Consider the following 23,518-nt stretch of genomic DNA (forward strand, 5'->3'; position numbering starts at 1 on the left):
AACGTACAATTTTACGAATACGTTATTGAAAATGAAGTTTATAATTGATGATAATGTGGCAAAATGTTTCATCATTCAATTGATATGATTTTTTTTCCTTTGTTGCAGAATATTTGTCAACAGAAGTCTCCATCTGGAGAATATCAAGTTCTATGGCTTCGATATGGACTACACTTTGGCAGGTAAACTGAATAAATTTACCAAAAAAATAAATAACTATAGACATAATGGAAAAGGTTAATTTTACAGATCATTGTTGACAAAAAATGAAAAGGTTTTTTCAAATTTTAATGCAAATGAAATAATGATAAATATTGTTGATAGAAAAAATAATCTTGATAATATAAAAATAGAGTGAAAATTAGTGACGACAAATTCACCGTTTTTCAAACGATGTATCTTTTCCCAGAGTACAAATCACCGCAGTACGAGCAGCTCGGTTTCAATCTCTTGAAGGACCGTTTAGTCTCTCTGGGTTATCCACGAGAAATTCAGGCTTTCGAATACGATCCCAGTTTTCCAGTGAGAGGATTATGGTTTGACACGCTCTACGGGAACCTTTTAAAAGTCGATGCCTACGGAAATATACTCGTGTGTGTTCACGGTTTCGATTTCTTGAAGCAGTAAGTATGAATGAAAACGTTCACTTGACACGGGCATCGAGAAGAAAAAAATGGGAGAAACCCAATAAATTAATTACAAAAAAAAATATTTCATTTGCAACGAAGATGAGCTTAAAGAAGAAAATTCGAATAGTAATTCTGTTTATGAAAAATCGTCGTTGACTTGTGAACTAAATTTTGTATTTTTCTCGCAGTTCGCAGGTATATGAGCTCTATCCGAACAAGTTTCTCCAGCTGGACGAATCCCGTGTGTACGTGCTCAATACACTATTCAATTTGCCGGAAACTTATTTGCTCGCGTGCCTGATTGATTTCTTCACGAATTCGCCGCAATACACGCGCGAAAAGACTGGAGTTAAAGAGGGTGAATTGACGATGAGCTTCAAGAGTATATTCCAAGATGTGAGAAACGCCGTCGACTGGATTCACATACAGGGCGATCTCAAGAGTAAAACCGTCGAGAAAATCGACGAATACGTTAAGAAGGACGACAGGCTGCCCATGTTCCTTACCAGGATACGTGAGAGCGGAGCTAAAGTTTTTTTACTCACGAACAGCGATTACGTATTCACCGATAAAATAATGACGTACTTATTCGATTTTCCTCACGGAGCTAGGGTAAATGAAAAATATAATGAAAATATTATGCAAAATTATTCCCATCGGATTAATCTAATATCTCAATGACGATGTTATACCCCGGAAACTTTCGTGTTCCGATTATCTATTCATTCCAGCCCGATGAACCTCACAGAAACTGGAAAACTTATTTCGACGTCATTGTCGTTGACGCTACGAAACCTCTGTTTTTCGGTGAAGGCACGATATTGAGACAAGTCAATACGAAAACTGGTGCTTTGAAACTTGGTACGCACAAAGGACCCCTTCATACGGGTAAGGCTTTTATCCAAATGCAAGAATTTCGTCAATGGAAATACGTAAAACAGCTGCTGTACAGCCTAGAGAATAATACACATTTGAAAATCGACAAAGTACTTGAAACCCCGCATAATGAACAAATGATTGACTGAAAAAATTGGAAAAAGAATTGTGGCTTTTTCTGAGATCAAAATGCTTGTACGATAAAATTATTTTTTCTTTCCAATTAACATATTTCCTTTACAATAGATTGTGAAGAAAAATTGAGTGAACGTAAGTTGAACAATGGTTTGAAGGTACATTCGTAATGTTGTTGAATGGAAAAAGCTTGTAATTTTGTAATGCATTTTTCTCGTGTTATTGGGCTAATAAATTTTCGTAATCTAGGTGAAGTTTACTCGGGAGGATCGTGCGACGTTTTCACCGAGATGATTGGGGCAAAAGGCAAAGACGTGCTTTACATAGGAGATCATATTTTCGGTGATATCCTGAAAAGCAAAAAAATTCGAGGCTGGAGAACGTTCCTGATAGTGCCGGAACTCGTACAAGAATTACACGTTTGGACAGACAAATGTCAACTTTTTGCTGAACTTCAAAGCCTCGACGTAATGCTCGGAGAGATGTACAAGTACGTGATTTAAATATTTCAAGCATTGGTACTTCTTCGAAGGAAGCGATAGTATCAATTAAAGAAAGAATTATAATCATCAGAAGTATTTCATCGTTGCATTGCAAACATTTTCTCTTGCTTGCAACGTTATCGGAACTGCGCACATAAACGCTTTACAATATTTTTTTTAGAAATCTTGACAGCAGCACCAAAGAAAAACCTGATATATCGAAATTAAGGGCGTCTATAAGGGACGTCACTCACAAAATGGATCTTGCATACGGTATGATGGGATCCCTCTTTCGAAGCGGAAGCCGACAAACTTTTTTCAGTAGTCAAGTTGTTAGGTATGCTGATTTGTACGCTGCAACTTTCCTCAATCTCATCTACTATCCATTCTCCTACATGTTCCGAGCTCCGGCCATGCTGGTAAGTACGCCATCAGAAAATAACTAGCAATATATGAATATGCTTTTTTTTTCACGATGACGTTTCGAAAAGTCGTATTCGAGCGGAGGAAAGCTTCAGTAGACGCAAAAGAATAACAATTTGTCGTAATAACTTCATTTTTGAAGGGTCCAATTTGAAAAAAAAAACTAATTGATTCGTTTATTTTACTTTTTCAGATGCCTCATGAAAGCACAGTAGCTCATGAACAAAGGTTCGTTATGGAAACACCGATGATCAGTAGAACACGGACCTTCAAGCTCACTGACGAGGAGGAAGAACAGAATCGACTTATCGCTGTAAGCGGAGCTTAGTCATGGTTTTACCAATCGTTATTTTCAATTGAAAATAATCAGTTTTTATATATTATTTTGAAAAAGTTTCTGAAAGGACGTTTAAATCACCGATTCGAACGATGAGACTGTTTCAATGTTCCAAATGATTAAAATATTCGTACACTTCGCGGACTATTTGACATTTAGTATTTTTATACCGTCACTTCGAAACGGTGCATGAGATATTTTTCATGCAAATTCTTTCAAAATAACTAATTTCTAGCTCAAATTTTCCATCATTTCAAGTCTTTTATTACAACTGTTGAATTTTTTCAGCAGAGACCATTGGAAATAGAGAGTGCCACTGCGAACAATCAAATTCCACACGCTCGTCCAGAAACTCCGCGCAATGTGACGCACACGCACGACGAAGATTGCAGCGACGAGGACAGCGATTCCCAAAAACAAGGAAACCAGCTGAGGGCGTGTTCGAGAAGTTGTCCGGGAAAATGATCTCACGACTTTAGGAATCGTCTCTACGATTGCGTTTCCTCAAGATTCTCATAATATTATCCTTCGGGAAACAGAAAATAAACGAAAACACCCGCAGGCAAAAAACTTCGAGAGGATAATTTTTAATTGCGTGATTCGTCACTATACTCGAGAAATTTATCCACATTCTCGCCCTTCGTATATTAAAGATGGAATCTTTGTTTTTCATTATTCCAAAGTAATAGATTCAAAAATATTTAGTTCAATCAACGGCGGACTCGTGGCTCAAAAATAAGAAAAATCTATGTTTATCTCTATTTTTGTCCAGCAACGTTGAGTTAGAATAGAATTCTTTCCTGTTCAGAATTATTCTTTACCCGAAAAAAAAAAAAAAATCATTGACTCGATTGTTGAGACGCCTCGAAATACCTTGGAATGGTATTTCTCTCTCTGAACTTTTTGTTCGTTCATCAACATGGTTTATAGATAGATGAATCGAAAAATAGACTATAAGGAACGAAAAATGAAAAAAAGGCAAATGTTGACTCTTACGTATGATTAAGTCTCGCGTTAAGATTAAGTATGACTTGACGACACGTCATTGAATTTCCTTAAGAGTTAAAAACGCTGATTGATCAATTCTGTCGTATGATTCGAGATTATGTCCTCTATATTATTAATATTTTCGAAGTTTGAAAGTACAAATGTGAATTCATCTTCAACAATTTTCCTGTCGCTAAAATTTCTAATCTCTTTCATCTTTCGAAAAAAACAAACAACGAATTAAAAGTTTGTTAATCAATAAAACTTCCATCGATTACACATTTCCAAATGTAGTGAAAATCTTCAAGTTGTTCCAAAATTAGAAGACTAAAAATATTTCAAAGAACAACAATTTCAAAGAGCAACAAAAATTTCTTTGATTTCTGCTTCAACTGCTCCTGATCAGCTCTTGTATATGTATAAAACCTACAAACTACGTATATTAATATTTTAAAAAATGTTTCTCCAAAAAATGAACGGTTTTATTTAGGTTCAAAGTTAGTTTAATATAAAGTTAAAACTGAGAAACAGGAATTCTATAATCAAATACTATTGGAAAGTCAACCACGAGATTTGTTAATTAGTTATTTAAAGAATGTCGAATTCTCATCAAAGAGCTTCGATTTTACTAATACTTTTTCAGCGCAATTGGCAATATTTTCCCTAAAATAACATGAGAGTACACTTGTTTCCGTATTCGATCAGAATACATTGACTTAAGAGTCGAATCACAGTAATCTTTTCTCAAGAAACTAATTAAGAAATATTCATGAAATCAATTTAACCAATTGAGGCTGTTATTTCAAAGTTTGCATTCGAAATTTTTATCAGTTGGCTACTTTGATAATATTAAGCAACGGTTTTGCTTGTATAAACAGGAAAAAAATTCCTCTTCAATATGCTGCATTTTATGTCGAAAAATTATTAATTTTTTCTGCCGTTTTAAAATAACGTAAATTTCAAGAAATCGTGAGGGCACAGTTTTTTCTTCTTTAATCAAAATTTTTTTGAACCGCCTTAAAAGCGCCTAATTAAACGATAAGTTATCTGTGGTGTAAATATAACGAACAGATAAATCGAACGCTCTTAAACTTGCGTTGAAAATGCTCACTGCACATTCTGGAAAAGTAATTGAAGTGGAATAAAAAGTGTAGTGTTGCGATAAGACGATTCCCTGCTGTCACACGAGCGAATATACATACATATAATAGAAAAAACCTCAAAAAGACCTCCATTCACCGACGCGTGATTGATTTTCTTTCGTATAGAAAAGGATCGTATGTAAAATATTTTGTATTCGGCCGTAGCTAGATATTCCAAACAATTTGAAATTGATTTTCGCAACGTTACAAAATCGCGGGTAACTCTACAATGTAGGTAATAAATTCAAAAAGGTGAGCATTTCGAGTAAAGGAATTTTTGCATAGTAGGCTAGGACTTTTTACATGAAATTCCCTTAGGAAAATATACCCCATATACGAAAAGGTATAGGAGAATTTTAACAATAAGGACTGTTGAGATTATTTCATATTTTTCATCCCATTTCCGTTGTTGATCTTTCGTCCATTATTCAAGTTATAGAACTCGACAAATTTGCGATAAGAACTTTAAAGAAGTTTCGTTGAGATAAATTTGGACAACGATTATCTACTTCATCGTTACTTATATAATGAAAACACCTTTATAATTATTTAAGCTTTGGAGAATTGTATAGATATTGGTTTTATTTTCAATAAATTAATATATTGTCATTTAGTTCATAGTTTTATTGTCACCATGAGGTTCCTTACAGAAGTAAGTCAGCAAGATATTCTTCAAATTCATCGTCTCTTGATTTTTCTTCACCCTCTCTGGGTTTAGATTTCCAAAAATCTGATTCTGCCACTTTCAATTTTTCAGGTTCTGTTGTACTTTCTGCTTCGCTTTCCAATTCGATTTTTACATCTGCTCTGGAAACTTCTGTCGAGCTTGACGCTTTTCCAATGTCATCGGCTAAATCTGTCTGTAACCGCTTTAAGTGTTTTTTACGTTTAATCTCTCTTTTTTGGGATTTGTAATTGAGCTTCAGCGAGCATTCTGGGCAAAGTCCTGATAAAATAAAAAATTGTTTTCAATAACAAATAAATGCATAAACAAATGTGATTGTTCTGTAGTATATTCTCATGGTTTACTTACTCAATTTCACAAGAGCATTCTTTTTCTCCCCGTGTTCTTCATATCCAAAATTAACTTCCCATGTTCTAAGGCTCTCTTTTACCCCACATTTTTTACTTCCGCATTCAAATTGACCTTTTCCAACCACAACTTCTTTTTCGGTTCTCCATCTAAGAGCAACCTATGAATAAAATAGTGTTAACGCCATAATCTGCATTGTGAGGACATCGGAGTTTGTAACTTCTGAATGTGATCAATATCTGTATTTTTTTCCATTAATGAAACGAATTTTTATACCAATTTGGTTCTTCATTTTTTAAATGGCTAATTTCTATGCTCGAACTTTCACATCATCCATATCAATTGATAGTACCGAAATTCTCATTATAGAAATTATGATCGACCTTATTGTGTTTGTAGTAAGTCAAGTCACAGATGCAATATTCCTTGAACAATTTGTCATAGTATTTCTTAGCGAGACGGGTGGCCCACGTATCGGTTGTATCGGTCTCTTCGTCCCAAAGAAATTTGTGATTTTCTCTGATAACATCGTAGTCCGTTTTGTCCCGAGACCTCAAAACATCAAGAGCTGCTTGTGACGAATTGTGGTACTGAATTTCGATGTTTAATCAAACTTACACGACTTTTTTCACCCGTGTACGATATAAAATCGCCGGTATGTTACAATAGTTTTTTTATGTTACATATGTTAAGAAAATATTAGTTGATTGCGTATGCATACAAGTGTCGATAATTAACAAGGGTCGTCTATTGACTTTTCGATATGCCGCATACACTGCGGATTCAGAAGTTGGCGATAAAATAGTGTATTTTTACTGATAAGAACGATGGTTTATCAGCAACAATTTACAAAAAATATACAAATAACGTCTCGTTCGGGCAAACCAAGAAAAAACGTACTTTCTTGCGTATACTTTTTATCTGTCGTGAATTGAACGATGATTATCGTATTCAAAGTTCGTGCTTAAACCAATCGAAAATCCGAGATCCCAGTAAATTCATTTTCGTAACTCTGGAACCCCCTTCCACCTTATTTTCGTGCATACCAAATCAAAGAACTGAACTACTGGAACAGTGCCGGCGGTTGAATACTTTATAAATCTCAACATACGTGTCTCGCTGTAAAGAAAGCGCCGAGCCTCCCCTGAGCTCAAAATAATCGTTGATCAATTTCTTGTGTCTGTCGTAAGCCGATAGATAATCGTAAGCCGGAAACATTTTGTCAATCGTTATTTCTTAAAACGGGGTAAGTGATAACCATACTTTAGCATAACACAACTAAACGTATTTGCTGTATATTTACAAAGAATAAGGAAAAACTGACATAGTACGCGACGGCTCACTCGGCTCACTTCTCAATCAGCTGTTCTAGTTTGTGAAATTGCCGCAACAGCGCTGCAGTCCGGGTAACAAAAATGATGTCGATATTTTGGACAATAATTTAATTTTCGAAATAATTAATCTCATGATGTCGGTGAACTAAGGAACTTGATCGAACATTTTTTCGTTGATAGAATATAAAGAAAAAACCGTTGAAAAATAGAAAAGTGGACGTTGCAAAATCTGGAGTCTGCCACCCCTGTTATTTTGGGTCAAACAAATTGCCGATACTTTTCAATTATTTTATGCTGATTCGTTACTGCAGTGTATAGAATGAAAACATGGTTTCAATTAAATTCTTCAATCATGTTGAAGAGGTTTGAAATGCTACCACGTAATTTATTATGAAATCATGAAAAATATTTATTTCATGGAATATGGAAAATCAATTCCTTACGTCAGTAACTTTATTCCATAACAATTTCAAAATTTATTAATGGGCAAAAAATCTGAAAAAAACTAAGGATTGATATTGAGTTCAACACATCAATACGCAGTAATAAAACCATTCAAAAAATATTGGGAAATTTTGTTTATATATTGGGAAATAATGTTGTATAAATAAATTTTTGAAAAACGTTCTATCGACCTTGATCAAACAACTTGTTGACTACGGAAGGACTCGAAATTTTTCGTAGATAAAATTCAATAATTCCTGGTGTTCGTTGTTTCGTGATATAAGAAATCTCGTGAATCAATGTTCAAAATTACATTCTCGTTTCAGGTAAGAGTTCTTCATTTAAAAACAACAACAAACAATGCTATCGATTAGAAGGTTACTGAGGTTAAAGCTAGTGAATACGAGATTGGTCAGTGACTTCGTTAAAGTTGTGGAAGTTGGTCCACGGGACGGTTTGCAGAACGAGAAGAAAATATTGTCAACGTCATTGAAGATAGATCTAATAAACAGGCTTTCAGAGAGTGGTCTCGGAGTGATAGAAGTGACGAGTTTCGTGTCAGCAAAATGGATTCCACAGATGCAGGACAACGCTGAGGTTTATCGAGGAATAAATAAAAAGCCGGGTATAACGTATCCGGTGCTCGTACCGAATCTGAAGGGTTTGGAAAGTGCCCTTGAAGCTGGCGTTAAGGAGGTGGCCATCTTTGCTGCGGCCTCCGAAACGTTTTCGCGTAAAAACATTAATTGTTCCATTGAGGAGAGTCTCAAAAGGTTTTCCGAGACGATGAAAAAATCGAAAGAAAACAACATTAAAGTGAGAGCTTACGTTTCCTGCGTGGTTGGTTGTCCCTATGAAGGAGAAATCAAATCCACCACTGTGGCCAGACTCAGTTCAGCTTTGCTCGAACTCGGCTGTTATGAAATTTCCCTAGGCGACACTGTGGGCGTAGGAACACCAAAAAAATTTCATCTTTTGCTTCGAGAAATACGAAACGTATCGAGTGATATGAAAGAATTTGCGATTCATTGTCACAACACTTATGGCCAAGGAATAGCCAATGTATATGCTAGTTTAGAAAATGACATTAGAATATTCGATTCTTCGGTCGCTGGCTTAGGCGGTTGTCCTTACGCAGCCGGCGCTTCAGGCAACATCGCAACCGAAGATTTGTTGTATCTTTTGCACGGTCAAGGCATGAAAACTGGTGTCGATTTGGATAAAATTATAGCCTCTGGCGACTGGATTAGTCAACAACTTCAGAGAGACAATCAGTCGAGAGTCGGGGTCGCGATGCTCTCGAAACGGAAACATTGAAGAAACACGCACTCTCAAAAATATTTTTTCAATCATTTATCAATATTTTACCCCGCGTATTCAAAGCCAAATATTTCATTTGTTCTCGTTAAACTGACTTTTAACGTTTTTACAGCAATACGAGAAAACTGAAACGATTCATTTTTGGTGGGGACATCGAACAGAATAAAATATTTGGCTATGAAAATGTTTGAAACATTCCCAGGGCCATAAACACTTTGAGCGAATATATTCTCTCGCATACAGTAAAAACAAATTAAACGAATGGATCAATTAAAACTTGAATATAATAAAATACTACATAATGATGGTATAATGTTTAAAAATTATCTTCATATATTAATATATTATTCGGGATCGAAGAATATTTGGTATTTTTTGTTTTGCACATGAAAAAACGGTGTGAATGGTGTACAAATACAAGTGGCACATTGCATTATTTGTAAATGAAAAAAATAAAATATATTTTTGTAATGAGAAGCTCGAGTGAGCCATAAAAAATTGATGTATTTTCTAGGATAATAATATGATTGAAATGATATAGATAACTAGACTGTTTTGTTGTTCTATGAAAGGACGTTGAGCAATGATTATCAAGAATCGTGAACGTCATTGTAAAACTCGTTGCGAATATCGATAAAGAAAAACACAATAATTTTGTTGATGAAATTTTTGAGAATTTTAATTTAAATAATAGTCTACTGAAAATCATTTCCATGACCCACGAGACGGATCACGTAGCGTTTTAAGAATCGTACAAAATACGCGATAATAAATATTATATTATCAATGACACATTTATTTATTTCAAACTTGAAGCATTCACCCGTGTTCAATATAAAATTATATCCGCAGTTGATACTGCAAAGATTCATACACGATTTTCATTTTTCGTTAGCCTTTTCTTTCCATCTGAAGCGAATACGTGAGTCGGAAATATTTTTCGTTTCCTTATCATTGGTCATTCGTGCTCTTTTTCAAGGTTATTAATTGCAGCGCTTATTGCTATTTTTGCATGAGCCAAAAAACAAGTTTTTCCACCATTTTCGTTCTCTCTTCCCCCTCAAGATCAACATTTTATCGATGCTATGAATTTGTTCGCAAGGGCTGTTACCTTTTTTTCTTCTGAACGGATAATTTCTTTTCCAAAGAAATTTTTTTTCAACTGCAAGTGACAGTGAATCTATCAGAAAAATATACAGAACTTACATATATAAATATTTTATATATGTTCTATGTCAGGTTGTACGAAAAACAGGAAAGCAACGCGTGCACTTGAGACAGAGAGTTGATTGTATTACAGTATTATTTGTTACGAGATATTGGATAATTCTTGAAGAACCGCTTGAGTATCGAGTGCGTTCAGATCGATGGAAGCTCGAGTATCGATTATCACTCCAGTTACCTGAAAGCCACGCTATTTGTGAGTAAACATTCCGAGAAATGATGGAGAAAACCAAAACCGAAATGAAAGTACAAAGTAAGCAATTTTCACTCAGCATAAATAACACTTGAATTTTTTTCTCTGCCCGATGATCGTGCTATATAATTCGAGGCTTTTTCTTATTATTTTTCGTAATGAATTCCTGATGGAACGGATCTTACCATTTCTTCGAAAAACGAGGTGTGATTCGGTTTTTCTGAGTATCTTTCATACTGATCCAAATTGTCTTGAAGTTTGAGAGTAAGAGTGTCGTAATTTTGTATTATTACGGCCAGTATTTGCTGTTCGGTAGGTGTCGAGAGGCTTTCGCTCGCTAGCCAAGCGGCGATCTTTGGTGGAAAGTGGTTGACGATGTCGCGCATATTCACCAAACAATTCGTCAATTTAAGAGCATGCTCCTTGTACTCGTAGGACTCGCTCGTCGAATATCTAAGTGCTGTAAATCCGGATGTTTATTATTACGTTTCATTTTCATTATAAATCAAAAGAAAAATGTTCATGTTATAATTGAAAACAAACACGTTGTCATTTCGAGGATTTTTTCAAAGACAGTGCAAAAATTTCTTACCCATGGCATTTAAATTAGTGAATATAAGCCGCATCCTAATAATCTCGTAGAACAATTCGTCGTAGCTGCTAGGCGCTGAGAGAAAAGTGTCGCCATAAGTGATAAACAAATTCAGAATATTGACGACCTGTATAGCCAATGGAAAGATATTCATTTTTTTCACGAGATGACTCTCGTGTGTTGTGAGGAACTTGAGTAAATTGATCAACGCTGTCCAGAGATCCTTCCACTGATACGCAAGCCTTACTCGACAGCGCTTTTGGTAACACAAGAGCCTTTGAAGTACACCCACGCACTGATGATAAAGTTCAAGAGGAAACTTTTTCATCATATGTGACGTCATAAACTCGACGAGGAGATCTGAAAATCAAACAATCAGTCCAGCACAATTACTCATTTATTTTACATAATCTTCCCTTGTATTGTCAATTGAGAAATAATTTCGAAACTCATATTTATATTGAGGGTCATTTGATTGTGAAAAACGCCCATCTACTTTAATATCTTGATGTAGAACTTTTTCATTCAGATTCAGAAAATATGAAAAACCCATGTTTCAAAAAAGATAAAATATTGTTTTTACCCAGCAAAGTTGCTGCGAGAGGTTGAGTCGGTGCAATTTTATCCTGCAGTTTTCTGTGATGCATGGGCACTCGATGTAATTGGACTCTGAATGCTAGATTCGCGTCGTGCATCAAACTATTCGCGTATTGATCTTCGGCGATACAGCTTAGTATGAGGAAACAAAGTTTAACGTTGTTCAATATAGCTTCCGTTCTTATGACTTGCATTACGATGGAACTGAAAAACAATTTATTCCTTTAGAAGAAAATCAAACGTTTCAATTCGTTTTAAGAAAAAAGGGAGATGTAAACCTTTTCTTATTACTTCCTAAAAACTAATTATTCGTGGGTAATTATTGAACTTTACTGTTCGTTAAAAGAAAATGCAATCCAACCTACCAGTATTGTAAAAATGTTGCTAGCAAATTAAACGGTTGTGCCATAACGTCAGGTGGCTGTGATCCGGGTGCAACCGCATTTGGGCCGAGTGTATTATTTGGCGAGGGTGGAGCACTCGTGTCACTTTGAGTGTAGGCAAGTGTAGTGACAAAATTTCTATTGAGATGCGTAGCTTCGTAAAGAGCTAGAAGCAACGCATTATTGGCACGGATTTGTTGCGTGTTTGCTTCCTCTTCACCGACAAACATTCCCACGATGCTCGTAAATGAGGACAACCAAGAAGCTTGAACCTCTGTAAACGATAATAGTTTTTTATTTCTGAATTCAATGAGGACTCAAGTAAAAATCGAAGTAATAAAAAGGAACGAGGAGACTATAACTTTCTCGAAATTTTTTCCTACAACTTTTCATCTCGATTTTATATGGACAACCATAAAATATCGATTTTTTAATAGACGAAACTTTTATTCGTTATCAGATATTAAATTTTTGTTATTCCTGCACCTGCTTTTTGTTGAACGAAAAGCCTGCAGAATTCAGTCAGGGAGCTCGATATAACTTGACCGTAGCCGTTGAGAGCGAGTTCATCGTCTAAAATTGACAATTTAACGATATATGGATTAGCACTTTCGTGCTTCCGATAATTGACTAGAAGGGTCAAGAGCAAAACTGCATCGTGTCCATGTCGATTCCGGGCTGTTGTGTCCCTCAATAACTGCATCAAATGATCGCAATATTATCATACTGTTACAAATTCATTGAATCAAATGAATTAACATTTTTTTAAGCTGATTGAATTGATGTTGTTTACTGACTTGTACAAGAGATTCGAATACTCCATTGATCATCACATATTCCAGTAATGTATTCTGACTAACATTGTCTGTACCGGTTACTATAATTAATAACAGTTTCAAGCACATCGCTTTCAAACTGTCTGGATATTCCCCTGCAAAACAAAATTGGTTCATTAAATAATTATTAGGAATTCTGTTTCAGTTACAGAAAAAGTTACTCCTCAAGTATTGTCATATAATATATTTTGCTCTGTAAAGAAATTTGATGTGCATGCAAATAATTCTTGTTTGAAACGAATTTAGAAAACTCGAGTAAGTACCTTAAAGTCATGTAAAAAAAGGTGTGTTACCTTGACTCTGATAAATTTTTCTATCAAAAAAATATGTTGCTTGCCTGTAAGAAACGTATTGCAATGTTGCATGAGAGTCGTCATTCGTTTTTCGACGGAATCGAAGCCGACTAGGATATCAATTAAATTAAAACCGCAATCGCCCTGACTGGCTTTTTTGTACATTGATTGTACGACAGCGGCCAAAGTTTGTAGGGCATAGACAACGCGGAATGGATGTTCATCAATGAGTGTATCGACACAGTGAGATACGAGCGAATTCAAATTTTCTCTGCTGGCATTCAATTGCTCGATGTTCATTCGCAATATTTCATTTTCTATGTGTGGTACCTTTGAATTGTAAGAAAAAAATATTCTTATTCATCTAAATTATTCGAAAATTATCGCGTCAGTTTTTTTTTATTTCTAATTTTTAAACGAACCTGTCACATACTTGACACGTGTCATTTTTCGAAATGGCGGGTCATTAAAAAAATTCAAAGTGTATAAAATTCTTTGAAAATTATTTTTGTGGTTTTAGAGAGTTTAAAAGTGAGCAATTAGAAAAGACGATTGTGAGAAAAGTTCTTACCATGGTGGTCAAAAAATTCGTGTCAAACATTGTTCGGGTAAAATTTTCGCAGGTTACATTTTTGAAGAAAAGGTTACAAAAATAATTAGTGAAACGTTTTTTTTTTTTAAATACATTTCACGACGTGCTAGGGCATTAATTTCCCCTTCCGAGAACAAATCATGTGCAGAATGTTGACACTCGGTAATTGCAAAAAAATACAACGGGTGGTGTAATCTCCTTTTAAAATCAATAGATATTTTTCTAATAGTTTTATTTTATGTTGAGCTATTACTTTTAACGTCTAGAATTTTATTAATTAATGTTTTAGAAAGTTAATAATGAAAGAACAAACCAAAACACGTTGCTTTTTTATTTATAAGTGATTCTCTTGTCTCAAGATGTTTTTTCCAACTTGCAGTCTTTACCATCCTGGGAAATGACGAAATACTATGGTCGCGTTGCTTGGTTTCAATTGCAATGTCTCAAGTATCGCATCCAAACCAGTGAGACATGGTTCAACTTAATGACGAAATTTATGCCGGGTAGATTGAAAAGTGAGGCAGAATACGAAGAAAAAGTATCTGCAGCAACAGACAGAAGATCTGAGCGAAAAAAAAGTGTTTCCAAAATGAGGGAACACAGTTCAGCACAATCTTTGAAGACTAATTTGCTGACAAAAAAACTAGAGAAATTCCAATTAGAGAGAAAAAAGAAAGTGCAGGGAGAATCTCCGCAAAAGGGAGATGAATATGCCGGGAGAACAATCTGTATAAAGGTTAAAAAGAAGGCAAAATAAATGTAAGAATTGAAGAAAAATGATGGAAGAAATTAACACAAAATAAGAAATAATCAACTGGATGCAAGGTCCCATTTCAGTTTCATAATCATATAAGCAAGCAATTGTGAAACGAGCTTCCCTCAATTCAAATACTGTTATTGGACGCAATACTTTGTTTCATCTGCACTTGTAATGCTTTCCGATTCAGTCTCTTACAAAAATGTTGTTATTCTCCATAACTTACCATAGGCTTGATGAGGAACAGTTCATTCCAAAAATTAGGATGCGCCAGAGTAAGGTCTTCGCCTCTGAAGAAACTCTCATATATAGGGACGAGCTTTCCTTTGTGTTGGCGCTTAGAGCCAGAACCACTTCTTTTACGCATCGCCATGGTCAAAATATTTTATTATATATTTTCTTTCATGTCTTGCATCTGCAATAAATTAATCAAGCATATAATTACAGCACTACAATTGTACTATTCGGCAATTTCACATGTTGACACTGGACTTATAATTTGAAGTGGGACTAGCGCTGGAAATGGTTGTTTGAAAAATGCTGCATATTCCTGTCTAATTGTTCAGGGGATAATAAATGTTGATCAATTCTTTGATGACCTACCGACCTACCGATTGCTCAAACAAAAAAATTATTCTCAGGAAATCCATGACAAGACTTGAAAAAAAAATGTCTTGGTAGGAAAAAAACACGTATGAATCCATAATTTATGCTTCTAATATTGTAAAAAACGGTTGTATGTTTTTTTTGCAATTATCCAAATAACTGACCAAAAATTACTGTATAACCACACATTCATGAAAAATTACATTGAAAGATAACTTGAGTGAACGCATAAATAAATGACTGAACAAATAATCACCAAGCCAAAAAAAGCTAAAATAGCTGTGCGTTGAAATATTCGGAATATTACAAAAAGAAGCTGAATAAGGGCATGAATAAGCGAGAAGAACCTGAACTGACATGTCATGTACACAAGTTTCAATTGTACAACTTGGCGTATATAATAGATAGAAAAAGTGAGGTTCAGTGTTTATTTTTCCGATCGTATTGACCGATTGAAAAAATATATTTCATACGCACCAAGCCTATGGAGGGAGACGGATTTCGAACGAATATTAATTTTATTAATTTGACTTGCACGAATTGTCAGTTGACAGTGAAAAAATCAGTAAAACTTAAAAAATGGAAGAAGGTGCGAGTTGTTGCAACGATGTTCTAAACACGAATGAGAATGACAGGGGAGCGCCAATTACGACGCACCATACCATTGAATTTCACATCGACGACAAACATACAGGTACGTATGAAAAAATATACATGACCAATTTTTGAAGTTCATTTATGTATCAATAAATTTTTGAACTACTCCGCGACCTTGAAGGGATATCATACTGATGTTTCGAAAATGCAGACCGACGAACGGAGCATAACATTCAATATGTGAAAGTTGTGATAAGATGTGTTGTATGAAAAATAAGAGACGTGGTACTTCGTTGAACCTATATAATTGCTGTTTTGAAACACTCTCAGAACATTGTGCTCGTACGGTGCCAAGAAAAAAGTGTGGTTTATCATTGCAATTTAGAATTAGAAGTATAAATCAATTTTTTATAAAAACATAGGAGAACAATGTCGTGGAGATCGACCACTTTGCATTTAACGAAAAAAATTCCGCGCGAAAAAACGTGAGAAATAAACAATATGAATAATCTAAATGTTCACTAATATTTCATTCCCTAAAAGATATTTTTGAAGTGTAAACTGATGGAGCTGGCTGTTTTGAGTTCAGTTACATTTTTGTGTGACTAAAATCTATCATTCAAATACAAATAAATGTAATTCCTTTCAAAGCAAAATCAAACATTTGGGACAAAAATTTGTTGCATTGAGTATATAATATAATACAGCAGTAGAAAAATTGCAACAAAAAATATTGACAAGCTTGCACCTTTTTGTTTTTGTTAAAGATGAATAATTTTTTTCAGAGCCCAGAGACTATTAAGCGAAGTTGTGAACAGTGCTTGTTACACAGGGAACGATCATTACTCATCCAGTGGAAAAGGTAGAGATGAGAAAAGCAATTGGAATTCCTATGGAAAGTTGGCAGCTGCGACTGCCTTGTCGAGCCTCGGAGCTCTGTACTACTTTTTTCATACCCAATCCGGGGATGGAAAAGTCTACGCTCTTCTTAAAACAAAAACAGAAAACCCTGGAGAATTCAAAGAAAATTTAAAAACCTACACTGTTGAAGAAGTGGGAAAACACGACAATGAAGAGAGTGGCATTTGGATAACGTACAAAAGAGGAGTCTATGACATATCAAAATTTGTGTCGCAACATCCAGGCGGTTCAAGCAAAATAATGATGGCAGCAGGCAGTTCCATTGAGCCTTTTTGGCAAATATTTGCCAACCATAATTCCAAAGAAATTTATGCTCTTCTAGAGTCTATGAGAATTGGTAATTTGGAGGAATCTCACGAAGACTCCGCAAGCTCTGAATCTGATGATCCGTACCGACACGAACCCAAAAGACACAAAGCCCTCAAAATCAATGGACCCAAACCCTTCTGTGCTGAACCACCTTCTTCCATGTTGGTTGAAAATTTTTACACGCCAACGTGAGTCACAAATTTCATAACGTGAGCATGAAACTTCAGTGGGTGATAATTGAATACACTGAGAATGGTATTTATTTCACCTGTAATCGCTGCTGCAAATTCTTGATAATTTAAGTCTCAAAATTAATATTAACCCTAGAACGCATGACTGGGGTGTGAGCACACCCCACGCGAACTTCAAACTACGCTCCTGTCCCAACAAGCGACATTATCGAATGATTATCGACGGATTTTTTTATATATAAATTCAATTGAAATTAGTTTTATCGTACATTATTCTTTTCGTTATAAAAAAACGAAGAAAATGGTGTAGGATAAAGTCAGTTTAGCATCGTAGGACCGGATTTATAAGCAGAAAAAAAGTGGGGTGCGTTCGAACCCCGGTCATGAGGTTGAGGGTATGAAAAAAGGCACACGAGGTGTAGGGTTAAAAATCATATAATCAACTTTTTACCAGTAAATTTATCAAGGATTTACCAGAATTGAAGACATTTAAATGACTATCATTGAATGGAAGAAAAATAATGAATTCTTTGACACGCGAAATTATTTGTCCGTGATAACCGATTCGATTGAAAAAGAATTAACAATTTTGAATACGCTAAATTACAAGAATGTGATTTGCATTTTATCATTTCCAGGGATCTTTTCTACGTAAGAAATCATTTACCAGTCCCGGTAGTTGACATCAAGGATTACGAGCTCGAAATAGCGATCGAAGATGACACGAAAAGAGTTCTTGATATATCAGCAATTAAAAAATATCCAAAGTACACGATAACAACAGCGATTATGTGCGGAGGTAACCGTCGTTCGGAAATGGCAGAAGCTAAACCCTTGAAGGGTTTAAGTTGGGGTGTAGGTGCAGTTGGAAACGCATCATGGTCCGGTGCTCGACTCTGCGATGTTTTAGAAGGTTTAAATATAAACGAGGACGATTGGAATCATGTTCAGGTAACGAGAAACAGTCGATCGTGAACGAATATCGAACTAGCGGAACGATGAAGATGGAAAATTAAATCGAACTTATGATTTGATGTTTTAGTTCGAAGGTTTGGACACGGACCCAGCTGGAATACCCTATGGCGCCAGTATCCCAATAGGCAAAGCTCTTGATCCAAGAGCCGAAGTAATATTAGCATATGAAATGAATGGCGAGCCGATATCGAGGGACCACGGATTTCCGATCCGGGCGATCGTGCCCGGAGTTGTTGGTGCGAGAAACGTTAAGTGGCTTGGAAAAATAGTTATTTCGAAAGAAGAAAGCTCATCGCAGTTTCAACGAGGCGATTACAAAGGCTTTTCACCGAGTATTGATTGGCACAACGTCGATTTTTCGAAAGCACCTGCTATACAAGAAATGCCAGTTGTATCGGCAATTTGCACACCGCAACGCGGAGAGCAGATCAAACTAGAAAATGGGAAAATACCCATAAAAGGTACAGACTCGAAATTAATAAAAAATTGTACTCTCTGGAAAACACGATAACCGACGTTTGTCAAAAATGATTTCAGGTTACGCGTGGTCGGGCGGTGGAAACAGAATAATTCGAGTCGACATAACGTTGGACGGTGGGGAAACGTGGCATGAGGCTGATCTCGTGTCGCAGGATAAAAAAGCTCGAGAAGGTCGTCATTGGGGTTGGACGATATGGAAAGCCGAAATCCCGGTAGATTCGTCGGCTAAAGAAGTAGAAATATGGGCAAAAGCGGTCGACTCTTCGTACAATGTGCAGCCCGAAAGTTTTAAAAACATTTGGAATCTTCGAGGATTTTTGTGCAACGCTTATCACAGAGTGAAAGTTCGATTGGATAAATAAAGCTGAAAAAACACGTAGAAAAATGAATATTCACATCTGTCGTAACGGCTGTGTATATAAATTTTCAAAAAAGAAAGTCGAATAAAAGGAGTTTTCTATTTGGAAATCCGTTATAAATATTTTCTCAATGTACATTTATTTCCTATACATTTTCAATGATTTACAATATCGCTTTAAGCGATAACGGCTTCGAGCTTTGTTTGCTGATCGCTGCAATTCGTTTCGAAAAAGTCTTTCAATTGTTCGAGGGTGAAAAGAAAACTATTCGAATTATTGATATCATGAATTTCGAAGTGAGGTGTCTTTTCAACGGCCTGCTTCCCAATGACAATTAAATACGTATAACCCGTTCGATTTGCGTCGAGCATACGTCGGCCAATAGTTAAATCGTCTCTGTCGTCGATTATTACGTCTATATTATTGTTTTCCAAAAATTCGTAGATCTTCATCGAATAATGAGATGCAGGCTCCTGGGTACTGCCTTTCTGCAATTGAAGCATACACGATTTCAATTATCATCGAATCGAATGTTTTCAAATATTTTAAAATGTTACGAACGGAATGTTAAATGTAATCTCTCATACTCGAAAGCTAGAATCATTAGAAATTTGTATTAAAATCAATCATTTCAAACCTTTGGAGGTACAATGCAAACAGTGTACGGCGCAATGTGTTTTGGCCACCTGAGCTCGTGTTCCTTAGAAAGAGTTTCAACCGCAGTTGCTATGAGCCTTGTCAAACCAAGACCGTAACAACCCATCATCATGGGTTTTGTTTTATTCTCATCACGGTATGTGGCATGAAGAGGTTCCGAATATCTCGTGCCAAGAAGAAATGTGTGACCAACCTTCGCACACATTAATGCTGATATATTTGTATATTTTTTTGGGGTCAGAACAACATTTCAAAAGATTCTTTACCTCTACAGCTTTGTGAACCAGAAGCGGGCTATGACATGTGCCACAAAGATGATCACTGTACATGGTCGAATTGATATAAAAACCACACGAATGACAAGACAAGACTCTGTCCTCACCAATATCTGATAAATAATGGTACTCATGTGACAAAGTTCCTCCCATTATTCCTGTATCACCAACGGCTGTGAAATACAAGTGTACCTTTGACTGTTGCTCACAAGGCTTAAAACTTATGAGGATATTCCTGTTTTCATATTTACCTATTGTGTATTCTATACCGATATGCTTGAATATGTTTTCATAAGCTTCACGAACAGCTGAGTAAGTATTTTGCGCATTTTCCAAGCTCGAGTCAAAAGTATAAAGATCTTTCATTATAAATTCTCGACCCCTAAATAAACCAAGCCGTGGTTTCTTCTCATCCCTCCACTTGCTGGATATTTGATAGAGCATAAGAGGCAATTGTTTGGAGGACATGGGTCCCATACTGGCCACTAAATCTGTTATTGCTTCTTCGTGTGTCTAGAGGAAACCATTAGTGCATTGCTTACTTAAAAACTGGTTGTTTTCCTTATTATTGCTCTTTGCGACATTTAAACATGATCAAATTTTGTTACTCATAAAAATAGATATTTTCTAGCTCATGATTGCAAGTTTATTCATTTTGAGCTTTTTCCTTATCGAAAGTAGTCCTTTTATTTTATTAAATAATCAAGCTAAAAACTAGCTCCGATTGACAATTGAATTGATGAACATGTTTAGATGATCTCTTCTAAAAATCTTTAATCTTTTTGAAAAACTTTCAGATTCATTTACTCACAGGGCTGAGAATAAAGACATTTTTGTGTCTATCCTGTAGGGTAAACAATTCATTGTCAACATTCTGTAGCCTATTAGTTTTTTCCCAAAGAGAAGCATTGGTCAAATTAGGGAGAAGCAATTTTTGTGCTCCAAGTTTGTTCATTTCTTTGTCTACGATGTTGATGAGTTTTTGTAGAACTCTCAAGCCAAGAGGCATCAAGGTGTGCATTCCGGGATTAGCTTGTTTAATTATACCCATATCAACCATCAACTGTAATTATAAATAATTTTTTAAAGACAATAATTGAATCGTTGATAAAAAAATGACGATATAATAGGTTTAACTCACCTTGTAACCTTTGGAAACATTGTTAGGTTTTAAAACTGCGTCTTTTGGTATTGCCTTTATCGGTTGAAATAACCGAGACACTGTGTTCACATTTATTAAATTTTTTGACATCTTTTCTGTCGAAAAATACAAAGATTTTCAATTCCGGTGGAACCACGACAGGCGAATAATACAAAATAATCTTCTGCTCGGCTCTCTGCTTACAGCACGGAAACATCGAAATATGTATATAAATGAACCATACGCCGACCATACCCATCACCGGAATTATATTATCCATTACAGATTTCTATTATATCGATAGTAAACTCATTGTAGACATTAGTATAGTAAATGGGGTAATTGTAATTAAATCTTCTTCGACATCGAAGTTTCTCAGTTATTCGGTAACTCTTCTTAATTTAGAACTTTTATCATTACATGGGCTTGAAAACCTGAGGAATCATCTTATCGACGATACGAGAAAACTCCGCCGGCGCCTTCCACTCCACGCGCTACTCATACGATCCGCCATTTTCTTTACTGGATGCACTGGATGGCGTCACGATCCGCACCAGTCCGCACGGTCCGCCACGGTCTGCATTACTCTCCATCGAGAATCGTCATTTTCTGAGTTATCGCATGTAAGTAAAAACCAATATATTAAATTGAAATTTGAGAACATTTCTGGTTTCTCGAACTCAATAATTTGAACGACTAACCATATGAATTCATTTTGAATCGTGCATTAATCGAATGGTATACAAACATACGAAGGCCAATGCGAGTTGATAACTTTCAATTTACGGTTTGTGGAAAAAATCAATCTGTTATTGGCAGAAAATACTATGCAAATGGTATGATTCGAAAGGCTTTTAGTCAAAATTTTTGATCTCTTCGCTGTTATATATGTCCATTGGAAAATGTTCTATACTGGTTTATCTTCCCAAGTCGAGTGTGCTCGCCGATTACAAAACAATCGATTAAAGAAGATTTTCAAATGAACCCATGAAATGTTTATACCCCGCGTAAATATCCGAGGACTCTCGGAGAGAATTTTTTTCTGAAATTAAACATTTGTTCATGACCCACCCGCGGATTCGAGGTCTTTGGCCGTGACTGATTAACAAAGAAATTCGCCCGAGGCTCAGCAGAACTGAGAGAAATTTATTTTTCGCCATGACGTGAGTTCGCCGCAGTGGGCAAAGAAAAAAAAATTTGAGCTCTTTCGTGCTTTTGACCCTTTGTTCTGAATTGTTCTCAACCCGTACTCGACTTTTCGACCCAGAATTAATTGCTTTTTGTATTGAACTTTCACATCAATATTTAAACGGATTGCATCGAAAAATATTGGTTCAGAAATAGGCACTCAAAACAAATACGTTTTACTTGAAATAATCGATGATTTTTTCGGCAATGGAAGTGCACAATTCGTGAATTAATCAATTCTGAGTTGCTACTGCCCGTACAGCATCGAAATCGTAAAGACGTATTTAAGACGTCTTTTAGACGTGAAGACATCGTATAGACGTCTTAAATATGTCTTTACGATTTCGGTGCTGTACGGGTGCCGAGTGAGAAACTGGCCCACGAAAACATCGAACGATCGATTCAGCTGTTTTCTCATTTTTTCGTTTACACGAGTTTCAGTGAATAAACTTTTGCAGGATGTAATTTTATCGTGAAACAGACTGTTCGTGATAAGAAAAACGAACATACGAGTAACGAGAAACATTTTGTGTTACAGAATATAAATCGGCTTAGTTATATTAACCTCAGTGAAGTGCGTTTAACCTCGAAAAAGTTAGTCGCACGGTTGCCAGATTGAGGTTATACGAAACAATTATACAATCAATTTTTTCATTCAAGCCCGCTTCACACTCCCGTCAAACTTTTAATCGCCACTAAAACGTCGCGATTTCTCATAAATTTCATCGTAAATTGAGATTTCTCATAATTTCGAACTTAATCAAATTGACTCTGAATGGCTCATACATTATTCGATCGAATATCTTGGCTGCAAATTATTCGGAATAACAATAAAAACTCCCTTATCTTCGGAATAGAAAAGCTGATTGAGCTCAAACCTTGGTTTATATATTGTTGAATGTTTGTAGTTCGATGTTAAAGTTCATTCGCCTCACCAGGCTCGTTCGAAGTGTTCAGTTTTTTCATTTTCATTCTCGCCACTGGGTTTTTTCCATCTCGGTATACTGTACGTATAGACGCGTGTACGTACACTCACGACTGGCGTGTGGTAGCTCATCAAATCGATTCACTCTGCGCCCGTGGTGCTTTCTACATCTCGAATTAGGAGCAGGCAAAAAGAGCCTGAAATTGAACAAAAAAATAATTCGGGGTCAGCGTACGGTGCTCGTCAGATTCAGAATTCCAGTTTCGTTGTTCTCATTCAGTATTT

General features: G+C 35.8%; 7 protein-coding genes across 21 annotated transcripts in view; 4 read left to right on the top strand and 3 right to left on the bottom strand.

Annotated features, from left to right (window-relative positions):
* The window catches only part of Nt5b (5' nucleotidase B), a 24,967-nt gene extending 19,343 nt beyond the window's left edge, over window positions 1–5,624 (top strand). For 8 of the 10 annotated variants that reach the window (XM_043412750.1, XM_043412787.1, XM_043412777.1 and 5 more), the window contains 8 exons: window positions 109–182; window positions 410–623; window positions 818–1,241; window positions 1,361–1,517; window positions 1,890–2,130; window positions 2,304–2,541; window positions 2,739–2,858; window positions 3,171–5,624. In XM_043412750.1, coding sequence (XP_043268685.1) covers window positions 109–182; window positions 410–623; window positions 818–1,241; window positions 1,361–1,517; window positions 1,890–2,130; window positions 2,304–2,541; window positions 2,739–2,858; window positions 3,171–3,347 — 1,645 coding nt within the window. In that variant the 3' untranslated portion in view covers window positions 3,348–5,624. The remainder of the gene's footprint in view (window positions 1–108; window positions 183–409; window positions 624–817; window positions 1,242–1,360; window positions 1,518–1,889; window positions 2,131–2,303; window positions 2,542–2,738; window positions 2,859–3,170) is intronic. The other 2 variants (XM_043412759.1, XM_043412740.1) reach the window with 1 other exon arrangement.
* On the bottom strand, window positions 5,615–7,291 carry LOC122407037 (protein FRA10AC1). Its single transcript, XM_043413001.1, has 4 exons — window positions 7,156–7,291; window positions 6,428–6,596; window positions 6,045–6,204; window positions 5,615–5,957 (listed from the first exon to the last, which is right to left on the bottom strand). The coding sequence occupies exons 1-4, from the start codon at window positions 7,260–7,262 to the stop codon at window positions 5,656–5,658; spliced, it is 738 nt and encodes a 245-aa protein (XP_043268936.1). The 5' UTR covers window positions 7,263–7,291; the 3' UTR covers window positions 5,615–5,655.
* On the top strand, window positions 7,158–9,929 carry Hmgcl (hydroxymethylglutaryl-CoA lyase). Its single transcript, XM_043412988.1, has 2 exons — window positions 7,158–7,290; window positions 8,149–9,929. Exon 2 carries the CDS (start codon window positions 8,183–8,185, stop codon window positions 9,137–9,139), a length of 957 nt encoding a protein of 318 aa, XP_043268923.1. The 5' UTR covers window positions 7,158–7,290; window positions 8,149–8,182; the 3' UTR covers window positions 9,140–9,929.
* Window positions 9,918–16,014, bottom strand: LOC122406889 (armadillo-like helical domain-containing protein 3). Of its 4 annotated transcripts, none has more exons than XM_043412701.1 (10): window positions 15,878–16,014; window positions 14,836–15,024; window positions 13,305–13,590; window positions 12,929–13,062; window positions 12,618–12,828; window positions 12,114–12,405; window positions 11,735–11,952; window positions 11,152–11,511; window positions 10,745–11,019; window positions 9,918–10,544 (listed from the first exon to the last, which is right to left on the bottom strand). In XM_043412701.1, exons 2-10 carry the CDS (start codon window positions 14,980–14,982, stop codon window positions 10,452–10,454), a joined length of 2,016 nt encoding a protein of 671 aa, XP_043268636.1. In that variant the 5' UTR covers window positions 14,983–15,024; window positions 15,878–16,014; the 3' UTR covers window positions 9,918–10,451. The 4 variants fall into 4 exon arrangements, with proteins under 4 accessions (XP_043268636.1, XP_043268628.1, XP_043268651.1 ...); XM_043412693.1 differs by lacking the exon at window positions 15,878–16,014 and adding an exon at window positions 15,693–15,848; XM_043412716.1 differs by lacking the exon at window positions 15,878–16,014 and adding an exon at window positions 14,166–14,415 and having other exon boundaries at window positions 14,836–14,973.
* Window positions 15,980–19,156, top strand: shop (shopper). 2 transcript variants are annotated; one of them, XM_043412828.1, is made up of 5 exons: window positions 15,980–16,297; window positions 16,598–17,230; window positions 17,872–18,184; window positions 18,276–18,669; window positions 18,746–19,156. In XM_043412828.1, the coding sequence occupies exons 1-5, from the start codon at window positions 16,242–16,244 to the stop codon at window positions 19,048–19,050; spliced, it is 1,701 nt and encodes a 566-aa protein (XP_043268763.1). In that variant the 5' UTR covers window positions 15,980–16,241; the 3' UTR covers window positions 19,051–19,156. The 2 variants fall into 2 exon arrangements, with proteins under 2 accessions (XP_043268763.1, XP_043268754.1); XM_043412819.1 differs by having other exon boundaries at window positions 15,980–16,173.
* An 11-nt stretch (window positions 19,157–19,167) lies between these two features.
* On the bottom strand, window positions 19,168–23,430 carry ProRS-m (prolyl-tRNA synthetase 2-like protein, mitochondrial). 2 transcript variants are annotated; one of them, XM_043412904.1, is made up of 8 exons: window positions 23,187–23,430; window positions 21,541–21,729; window positions 21,121–21,236; window positions 20,791–21,042; window positions 20,231–20,492; window positions 19,971–20,152; window positions 19,685–19,897; window positions 19,168–19,535 (listed from the first exon to the last, which is right to left on the bottom strand). In XM_043412904.1, exons 3-8 carry the CDS (start codon window positions 21,229–21,231, stop codon window positions 19,224–19,226), a joined length of 1,332 nt encoding a protein of 443 aa, XP_043268839.1. In that variant the 5' UTR covers window positions 21,232–21,236; window positions 21,541–21,729; window positions 23,187–23,430; the 3' UTR covers window positions 19,168–19,223. The 2 variants fall into 2 exon arrangements, with proteins under 2 accessions (XP_043268839.1, XP_043268830.1); XM_043412895.1 differs by having other exon boundaries at window positions 21,121–21,316.
* Window positions 21,656–23,518, top strand: part of LOC122407017 (nucleoporin Nup43) — a 55,544-nt gene continuing 53,681 nt past the window's right edge. Inside the window, exon 1 of the mRNA XM_043412968.1 lies at window positions 21,656–21,743. Within this exon, the coding sequence (XP_043268903.1) occupies window positions 21,742–21,743 (2 nt within the window). The 5' untranslated portion in view covers window positions 21,656–21,741. The remainder of the gene's footprint in view (window positions 21,744–23,518) is intronic.

This window comes from Venturia canescens, chromosome 1 (genome assembly GCF_019457755.1).
Source record: "Venturia canescens isolate UGA chromosome 1, ASM1945775v1, whole genome shotgun sequence".
NCBI classification, from domain to species: domain Eukaryota; kingdom Metazoa; phylum Arthropoda; class Insecta; order Hymenoptera; family Ichneumonidae; genus Venturia; species Venturia canescens.